General features: G+C 38.9%; 1 protein-coding gene across 3 annotated transcripts; it reads left to right on the top strand.

The window, feature by feature from the left end:
* Positions 1 to 2,571: 2,571 nt before the first annotated feature.
* LOC116250939 (VIN3-like protein 2) lies at positions 2,572 to 9,542 on the top strand. Of its 3 annotated transcripts, XM_031624940.2 has the most exons (6): positions 2,572 to 2,870; positions 2,992 to 3,040; positions 3,466 to 3,547; positions 4,628 to 5,270; positions 7,607 to 7,929; positions 8,026 to 9,542. In XM_031624940.2, exons 4-6 carry the CDS (start codon positions 4,666 to 4,668, stop codon positions 9,243 to 9,245), a joined length of 2,148 nt encoding a protein of 715 aa, XP_031480800.1. In that variant the 5' UTR covers positions 2,572 to 2,870; positions 2,992 to 3,040; positions 3,466 to 3,547; positions 4,628 to 4,665; the 3' UTR covers positions 9,246 to 9,542. The 3 variants fall into 3 exon arrangements, with proteins under 3 accessions (XP_031480800.1, XP_031480798.1, XP_031480799.1); XM_031624938.2 differs by lacking the exon at positions 3,466 to 3,547; XM_031624939.2 differs by having other exon boundaries at positions 2,572 to 3,040.
* The last annotated feature ends 786 nt before the right edge of the window (positions 9,543 to 10,328 follow it).

The following is a 10,328-nucleotide window of genomic DNA, read 5'->3' as shown; positions in this document are numbered from 1 at the left end:
TTGTCTTTTTTGTAAACTTCCTTTTATTTATGTTCATGATTAGCTTCAGAAATAAGTAACCACGCACCCATTTCTCTTAGTGCTCGAAATTCGTCAGTGACTAGTTAATACTGACGCTAGACTGCGTCGTAGCCGTTGACGACCCCTGTAGTGTGCATGAACTCTTCTTTCTTGCTGAAGCGGGATTAATAATAATGCCAAGAACCTCGAAAAGTATTGGTACTGAAACCGGGGAGGTACATGCATCCTAAAAGATAAACGACATGAATGGATTTAAAAATAGTAATCAACCCTTGTTTGGCACCTCCATCGCTTGGACACTCTCGTGTCAAATCTTTTTATTTTTACAATAATATCAGAAGGCTGATCATTTAGGTTGGATAGAGGATGGCAATTCAACAGGTGAGTTGTCACACACTCTTTAACAGATTTTGACTTTCATAACAATCGTCGCGAATTATTATAGTATCAGCTAGAATTTTTTTTGTAATGTAATTTTGGATGGTTTTGACAAAACTTTTGATGTCTCACACCAGCCACTATGTATCTCCGCCACTGGTTGGTAGCTAATAAGAAATCGGCCAATTGGTATCTACTTCTGAACTGATTTTGACTTCCATAACCATTGTCACCCTTTGTAGAATGAAGGTTAACTAGTGTGCTCTAGTCAAGGAGCGTAACGAGGGTTTTGGTAAGATGTGCTTCCACCTGGCTGATGCTAGAATAATACATGCTCCCAACTTCAAAGGAGGCAGAAAGTTCTTGAAATGAAATATATGCTCAATCATTGAGTGTCAATGGCAAATTATTCAAAAAAAAAAATTACTATTATTAACATTGATACTATTATTGTTATCATTATTTCACTTGGCACTTTTTTGACTACCAAGCCGTTGTATCTTCTTTTCTTGTCCAATCATGTTTTCTTTATCCTTAAGACGATAGCTTTGATCACAAGGGCGAATCTAATTATCTGTCAAGATCTGCTTTAGACTCGATTAACCCTTAGCTTAACTACCACCTTTCTTATTTTAGCTGTACTGCTTGTGGGATTTAAATCTCATAGGCATTTCCATTAGGATATTGATCTGAATGATAAAATGTTAAAAATTTATTTTTACTAATCAATTGAAAAGAGGCCTCGTGCTTTATATCTCGCGGAAAAAACTCGAAACTAGCCAAACTGAGGTCGACTAACGTATCTTTACATGCCTAAGTCGTCGTGACCTAGAGCGCCACCACCTCTTTGTTCATGGCTTTAATCGATAGTAACCATTTGAGTACTCCATTGCCTGATAGCCTAAGCCATTTTTACCTTTCTCTTTCCCTTGCTCCAAGGTCCAAAGTTGTGTCGGCGGCGTCTGGTGTGGGTCTTTAATGAATGCCAGTTAATTAGGACATTGCTCTATTCATTAACACATAACAATGTTTGGCCAGTAGCAATTTGGAGCCACTATTCTAAACCCCCACAATGGTAGAAACTAAAACTTGAAATGGGTTGGATGTGGTACAAAGTCTTTTTTCCTTTTTTCAACATATTGAACATGGTTCAATCGTCAAGGTATGATAAGAGTTGGTAGGTAGCTTTTTTAATAACTTTTCCTGCTGCTGTAAATGATAGGTAAGTTGAAGTACCGAAACATCAAAATGAGACGTTCTACTCTTTAACAATGAAAGGAAGGATGAGAACATCGGCAGAGTTTGCATGGGCGCTTTGAAATTTTTGCCAGTGTAGTTAGGATAACTGCAGTTAGACTTTAGTAGGAGGACTGACCGGAAGTCCGAACCACATTTGGCTGATCGGACCAGCTGTCACATCAGGCCTGGCTCACCAACTCTGCCGTAACGGCTAACCGTGGGTTTATTTTGAAAAGTTCAAATAACAGTTAAAAATAGGAAAATATTTTTTATCAATTTTTTTCTTCCTTTTCTCTTTTCTTTGGGGTCACAAGTCACGGAATATCCCTTCGATGTTATAAAGGTTTCCGTTTTGTTGCTGACGGGGCTAACAGTCGATGGTTTCTTAAAAGGGTAGAACGTTGTGAGTTTAAAAGATTTTTTGTATATTTTTTAAATTTTGGTGTTTCTGACGCTGTTTTTCTTTAATTCTTTAAAAGTTTATTGGGGATTTCTCATTCTCGGAACAATCTTCTCCATTACTTACAATCTGCCATAGTTTTTCCAAAAACCTTCCACATGCCGGTCTTCTTGCCATTGGGTTTCACGATTGAGCTTTTTTTTTCTTTTCTTTTTATTTAGAAGGTTTTGCTTTGTATATAAAAAATATGTCCTTACCTTGGAATTGTATGGCGTTTGGCTCGACTTATCTTGGACATAACCTGCATGAATTGATTAGCAACTTTGAAATAAACCAACCGCAAATAAAAAAAAGGTTAACAAGGCAAGGATGAGCAAGAACAATATCTTTTCGCTACAAATGAAATTTTTCCCAACCCAAATAGAAAACAGTAATACTTTAGAATTTGCCATATTTTCTGCCTCCTCATAGTTTTTATTTTGTTAAATTTGCTATCTTTTCAGGGCCACTCATGTAGAAATAAAGGAGTTTGCTGGTCATGGCCATTGGGGATGGTGGGTTTTGCTCTTTTCTCTTTGCAGGTTCCAGGAGAGGGGACCCACAGGCATCCGCCCTTTTTTGCATAAATTTTGGCCATAAAAATCCAGAAACGACTGAGTGTACCTGCGCATCAAGGATTCCCTTTGGCTTGGTTGAGAGTCCCAACACTCCCTTTTTTCTCTCTGTTTCCGTTTCTCTCTTTTTTGTTTTTCCTCAAATTTTCTTTAATTTTTATTTATTTCCCTCTCACGCTTCCCTGGCCTTTCCTTGGTATTGGCGACGTATGAATATGGTAATCCTTTTATAGCCCCTTCATACATTTCTTCTTTGTTGCTTCATAAATCTCTTCACCCTTTTCGTCTCCCCCCTTCTTTCTCCCTCTCTCTCTCTGATGGATTAGTTTTGCTTTCAAGGAGGAGTTAAAGGTTAGGAGATAGATCGCCATGGATCCTTCTTTCAATGGTAGTTCTCATTTCCTTCTCATGTTGATTTTTTTTCGTTTTCTCATTGTTTTTCCTTTTTTATTGAGCTGTCTTTTGATGTCAATGCTTGATGGGTGATGCATTGCTTGTTCTCATCATTATTCTTGGGCAAATGCATGAGATGGTTTGGTCTATACTGTGTCGGTGATGTTGGTGTCCGTGGTATTTCTGTACTTGTGTGCAAAGGTACATGACATTGGCAATGCTGAGTTTTTCCTTGCTTGTGGATTTTTTTTTTCTTTTTCCTTTTCTCCCTCCCTCGTTTTCCTTTGTGTGTTTCTTTTCCTTTCTTCATGTTCTTTTGGTATGATGGTTGCATGACATCAGTAGTTATGTTGAGACTCGAAAGTTTGTGGTTGATATCATTCTTTCATGATTTTGAATGGAAAACGCTTCTGTTTTTAGGTTTTTAATACTATGTGGCTCTGGCTTCTATAAGGTCTCCTATGTCGTGAATGGTGCAATTAATCGGAACGTCTTCATGCATGTAAGTTTTGTGCTTGAGATTAAAATGGTCACTGGTACTAGTTACAGTCCGGAGCTCTCTCTCTCTCTCTCTCTCTCTCTCTCGCTCCCCCTACATTTCCTTCTTGTTCTTTTGGAGTACACGTCGAAGCAGAGTTGATTCAGTTCTTATGTCTCAGGCGCTTATTCACCTTTTCTTTGCGTTAAAATGGTTCATGCATGTTTTTCCTTGTCATGGTTCCCGAGGGACAAGATGGTATGTTGAAATGTGTCACTGAGATAAATGTATCCACGGTTAGGAAGATTATTTTCATGATGCCTCTGGTTGTTCGACTACTAAAACCAATCGAATTGTATTTAGAAAAATAATTACTCTTAAAATTAGTGACAGAAATTTCCGCCTCTCAATGAATCAAAGGGCCCCAAGCAAGTGGTCATCTTCTGCGATTAGTGGTCATCTTCTGCGATTTAAACATCGACAAGAAAATAAACTCTATATGTCGCTTGCAACGTCAGAATTGCAGTGTGTTCAACAGAATGGAATGTGCCACAATTCTGTTCCCTTTGCTTTGGGCGGAAGCCCCAGAACTCGTCTGTTTGGTTTGTTCAAGCTATCCAGTCGATTAGCACCTTTTCAAGAGATGGAGCTTCACGAGAAGCTAGTTTAGTATTCTTTGTGCTTGGTTTTAAAATTGCAATTTGCATTAATGCATTTTCTGCAACAGAAATGCAGATTCTGTAGCCAAAGCTTCAATACTAGTTTTCCTTTTTCAGAAACTAGATTGGACAGAGTGTACATGTCAAAGAGCAAAAATGGTTTGTTGAGGGCATCTAGATCCTTACTGTACCTTCACCCATTATGCAGTCTATGTTTCATTTCTTGAACAAATTATTATCCTGCATGATTTCCTTCTATAATAAATGTACCACTAGCTACCAATCTTTACTTCCTGCCAAAAGTTTTGACCAGTGATCTTCTAAAAGGTAATGTTAAATTGTTAATTGCTACGAGATAAGTATTTGCCTTTATTTTATCCTGGATTAATGGCTAGATCCCAAGTTTGGGAAATTATTTAATCTAATGACAAACTCATGCTTGTAGGCTTTGTTCTCGATCCTTCAAAATGTAGCAAGCTGACCATGGAAGAAAAACAAGAGCTAGTGTATGAACTATCAAAATGGCCCGAACTTGCTCCTGAGCTGCTGCAGTCATGGAGCCGCCGGGAGCTGCTGGAGGTCATTTGTGCAGCCATGGGAAAAGAGAGAAAATATACTGGCCTACCAAAATCTAGGATGATAGAGCATCTTCTTAGGATAGTTTCAGAAAAAAAAATGGGACATAGTGACGAATATGCACAATCAGGATCATCTCCGATGCTGCCAAGTGCTCCAAATACTTCAAAAAGACAGAGGAAGACTGAGAATCCTTCACGACTAGCATTGGATTCTACCAGTTCATTGTATTGCCAGAATGTAGCTTGTAGAGCTACCTTGACCAACAAAGACACGTTTTGCAAGAGGTGTTCATGCTGCATTTGTCACAAATATGACGAGAATAAGGATCCCAGTCTTTGGTTGGTTTGCGTCTCTGAGCCTCCTGATCTGGGTTACTCTTGTGGCATGTCATGCCATCTTGATTGTGCCCTTAAGCATGAAAGATCTGGTATCACAAGGAATGGAAACTTTGATCGATTGGACGGAGCCTTCTGCTGCATTAGCTGTGGAAAAGTCAATGAACTCATCGGGTAAATCTTGCACATTCTTTACACTCTAGCATGAACAAAAAATGTTTAGCTTCTTCCTGCCCTAGTAGCATGCATGATGCACCTTTTTTCTAGCACTCATGTCCATCAATTTTGAAGGTGTCAGTTCAAAGTAGGGAGACCTTATCTTTCCAGGGCAGATCTCAGATTTTTCATGTTGGGGATTCTGTGTTAGATTGATATTTTTGGTGTTGTGGATTCTCATATGCAGGAAGCACATTTCCATATTAACTAATAGCTACAATGTCATATGACATTTACGTGGTCAAATTATCTTCCAATCAAAAGATAAGATAATTGACGATGCAAAAGTAGTAGGCCAACATTTACAGCACCATACCATTTTCAGTGCTTTGGCTATATGAATTATGAATGGGGCTGATTTATTGCTCATCTGGCGTACATTGCATAAAAAGTGTTTGTAAGTTCATATTCTCACTGTATTATGTATCCCTTGTCTATGTTCATATGCAGTTCCCAGGGGAGCAGTAACAGCTAACGCAATAAATATTAGCCTATTCTTTTAGTGATTCACTATGCCTGCTGATCATGCTACTAATACAGACAGCTGCTCCTATCCCTCTCATTGACCTAATGGCATTAGAATTCTGTTGCTTGCTTTCAAGAAACTAATTGGGAAAGAAAGTGCTTCATAAGCAATAAGATTTTAGCTTTGATAAATTCTGTGCTTAACAGTTAATACAAAAAGATATATATATTTTTAATATATATCAAATAGTCAAATACTTGACCTTGAGCCTCTTCACAAATGTTCAATCCTTTTCTTAACTTCTGTCAATTGTAGAAGTTTTTTGGAAAAAGGCCATGTGAGAGAAAGTTCGTGCAGACCATCATGATATTGCCATACTAGTGCTTTGAGGAAGTTCCACCGTTTGATATTATTATTTGAAGAAACTTCTCTGTCCTCATATCCATGCTTAAGGAATTAACTTTATGGTATTACAATACTAAATGGAAAACATAAAATTACAAATGGACATAAAGCTGGCAATGGTGAGGTGCTGGAAAAGGAAGCTGCTGTGGTTTTTGTTGATGATGATGACAGCAATGAAAATATCAGGTGGAGATCTTACATTCTGATTACAGCTAAGGAATCCTAGGCTAAATCGTTAAAACGTAGTCTGTTTATTTAAATTAATTCTCTAACATGTATTTACTTTTTTGTTTCTTCTAAGTAAGTTTATTATGTTGACATTTATGCGACCACATTGACCTGCTCTTTTGTCCTCCCATCTGCCACTATTAAACCTCCAAGACTGTAAAATCAACTAATTAGTAATTGCACAGTAACTATGACTTTCTGCTGTCAACCAATTTCCAATTTTGAGATACGAAACATGGCTGCCATCCAGTGTTCCATTCAGAGTGTGACTACTGATGTACCTACTCGATGGCATGAGAGGTTGATGCATTGGGATCTAAATTCAGTATCTTTATAACATTTTTTGGGAGTTAGTTTAATAGCTATATCTGCTGATATACTTGGATGATTTGAAATAAGAATGTATAAAAGGTTATTGACAGGGAAGAGTAGGAGATGTTGAAAATATTGATGTTTGGCTTTTGAGTTTGGAGCAGTCAAGATATATAGATTATAGAGTCAATTAAATACATGAGGTTGGACTGTGTTTTTTCTTTTTATGGAAAGGTATATGCCTTCCTATTGATATCTTGTGTTCTAATTAGAGCATGCCTTGAAGCTTGCCTCATTTTCTTAGTCGTATTCTTGCTTCCAAAAATCAAGTCTTGTAATTAACCTTGTGCCTGATTGTATGCGCTGGTATCTTTTCTCTTTCTTTCTCACTTGTTAAATTTTGCTTGCATATGGATGAAAAGCAACGATGAAGGTTTTGCTTCTACCCTAGATATAACTTTTTATTCACACAAGGCATGTTCAACTTCTGATTCTCGACTCCAAAAGAGTATGTATTCTAGTATACTCATCTACATGCTTTTTCTTGTGTGTGTGCCTGTAAAATGGTTGTTTCTGCTGTATCCCTGTGATTGACAAGCTGCAAGCTCTTCCTGTTTAGCAATAAAGAAGTTTCTTGAGATATTAGGATGCCTTGTGATTTTGTTCTTGTTTTCTATGATTTTTTCTGTTTTTATTATGTGTTACAATTTATTTGGTTGCAAAGCTAAACTCATGAAAAATGCTGATGTAATCAAGACCAATATTGGATAAGTAATACATAAGGTATAGGTTGAAGTCTTCCATCATTTTGATATATGTGCTTTAACCATCTCTCCTTTCTGAGATTCTGGTTGATTTCCCATGGAATTACCACCTTGTGAAGGTCCTGGAGAAAGCAATTGATGGTTGCAAAGGATGCTAGAAGGGTGGATACCTTGTGTTATCGACTTTCTCTTAGTCGTAAGCTCCTAGAAGGGACCAAACAGTACCAGGAGCTCAATAACATTGTCGAACTTGCGGCCGAGAAGCTAGAACAAGAAGTTGGGCCCCTTGATGGGTCACAGGTAAGAATGGCACGAGGAATCGTGAATAGGCTTACTTGTGGCTCTGAAGTTCAAAAACTCTGCATTTCTGCAATAGAAGCACTAGATTACATGCATTCAATGGCCTTAGATACATATTCCAATCTGAAGAGCTATATCAATTGTAAGTATATCTTCTGCCATGATATTATATGTTCTATAAACTTGAAATCTGAAGATGGACATTAATAACGTTGACATGAATAATTGAACCATGCAGCCATTGATGTTATGCCTCTCAGAAGTATCAAGTTTGAAGAAGTCTCTCCAACATGTCTTATGATTCTTCTGGATTCTGATGAAGTTACATGCTGTACCATTTGGCACCGAATATTTAGCACAGTTAAATATCCTGAAGAACCTACATGTACTCTACTGAAATCCGACAGGAAATGTTATCTTTCAGATCTCCTCCCTGCAACAGAATATGTTTTCAAAATCATTCCTCTCATTGAAACAAAGGAATTGGGATGTTGGGAAATTAAATACATGACTAACCAAGCTGCTTGTGATGCCAAGATGAGCCCATGTGCAAGAAGCGCCTCTTTGGAGAATGGAAAACCTGATACCACATCTGGCCAAGGGAATAATTTGAATCAGAAGCATGAAACTGAAGGTTTAAGTAGGATACTTGATCACAGTACAAATGGAAGTGATGACCAAGCAATGACCTCTGAGATTATTGAGGCTGTTGAGCAAGATGTGCCTTGTGATTCTCTCTCTATACAAGACGGGCATCTGGTTGGTCCAGCTGCACAGAAAGAGTTCCAGAATGGTTTTCCAGGTTGCATTAGCAATTACCAAGACGACCAATTGCATATGCAAAATGTGCATTGTGAAACAACGTTTTACAGTGAAAATGGTTGCAATGAGAAACTGAATGTGAACAACGGTCTGGAGGATCAGCCATTTTTTGTTTCCTCGGCAGCTGTTCTGCCTTGTACTCCTTGTAAACTAGAAGCTTCCATAGATGCACCTGGAAGGAAGAAGAGAATGAAACTAGAGAGCCAATTTGAGAGTGGGCCAGTCAGTCCAGTCCAGGAGATTCCCCCAAAAGATCCACAGTGTGGGAGTTCTTCAAAGAAAAAATGCCCAAGGAGAGTTGAAGATGGACATATTAGGGTCCATCCAGGCTTCACCCAAATAGAGCAGACCAAAGATATCTCGGGCTCATTGGAAGGGGATTATGAATACTGCGTAAAGGTAATCAGACGATTGGAATGTGAGGGCCATGTCGAGAAAAACTTTAGGGTGAAGTTTCTTACTTGGTTCAGTTTAAGGGCAACTCCACAGGAGAGAAGGATAGTTAGCGTTTTTGTGGACACTCTTATTGATGATCCAGCAGGCTTGGCTGGGCAATTAGTTGATACGTTCTCTGAAGGAATCTGGGGCAAGAAAGCACCTGTCCCCAGTGGGTTCTGCACGAAGCTCTGGCACTAGTTTTGTCTAGTGGTCTCTGCCAGTTTCCCAGTCAGTCATTGGGTTTTAGTTCTTCAGCTGGAGACTCCCTGTTTTCTCAAAATTTATTCCCATTGGAATTGTTTTAGAGAGCAATCGGTAGGTTGTTCACCTCAGCCAGAAAGCGTGAGGCTCTTTTGCATGCGGCTCTCTCGCAATAGAAAACCAGCCGTCATGTTAACCTTCATTACATTAGAAGTTTTGGTCTTGTCAACTAAACTATATGATGTTACTCTTCCTGCGTGCAGATAAATGCAGGTGCATACTATACTTATACTCTCTCTCTCTCTCTCTCTCTCTCTCTCTCTCTCTCTATATATATATATATATATATATATACACACACACACACACACACGCAAACAAGCGGCATAATTCAACTTAGAAGTGAAGGAAAAAAAAAAGGTTCTGCTGCTAAGCATGAAGCCAACGGAAAACTGAAATTTCATTTGTATCCGCAGCATATTTACATAATAAGTCTCAAAGATTTTGCAGCAAGAGAAGTTTATACGTCAGAACAGAAAATTTTCTGCATTGTCTACTGTCCTCGCATTAACCAACTCACATAGGCAAAGTATGTCTCCAATTCTCTTGCCTAATCCATGAAGCTTGCAACCGAGAACTGTCTATAACTTTTGACCCGTCAAATGAGTAGCACGTTTGGATAAGAGAAGGAATGCGTCAATGGCGTTCATCTACGGGAATCTGCACACTCGGTAGGTAGCACAAACTGCTACCTCCGATCCCTCCGGCCCCCTCATTTATAGTTAGACCGTTTTTCAAACAAAAAGCAGCGAAATGCTTGAATCAGAGAAGAAATATATAACGTCAATTCCACTGCCATTGTTTCCCGCTTCCTCTCTTGCCCTCCCCGTCGATCGACAGGAGAGCAGGCCGAATGCCTCCGGCATCTTCTCTCATCGGAAACTCTTGGAGTTTCTGGTGCATTCCCCGATCCCCGCCGGAACCAAAAGCAAGTTTCGGAGATTGGGTTCGACGAACGTTCCCGATCACGAACTCGGTCACGATCTGTTTCACGCTCTCGATCACGATAGAACGGCCTTT

Source organism: Nymphaea colorata, chromosome 3, assembly GCF_008831285.2.
Source record: "Nymphaea colorata isolate Beijing-Zhang1983 chromosome 3, ASM883128v2, whole genome shotgun sequence".
NCBI classification, from domain to species: domain Eukaryota; kingdom Viridiplantae; phylum Streptophyta; class Magnoliopsida; order Nymphaeales; family Nymphaeaceae; genus Nymphaea; species Nymphaea colorata.
This window is presented reverse-complemented; position numbering and strand designations above follow the sequence as displayed.

Coding starts and splice junctions, on each gene's coding strand:
- LOC116250939 (XM_031624938.2), top strand. Junction 5,271..7,606: donor AAAGTCAATGAACTCATCGG/GTAAATCTTGCA, acceptor CACCTTGTGAAG/GTCCTGGAGAAAGCAATTGA. Junction 7,930..8,025: donor TCTGAAGAGCTATATCAATT/GTAAGTATATCT, acceptor TGAACCATGCAG/CCATTGATGTTATGCCTCTC.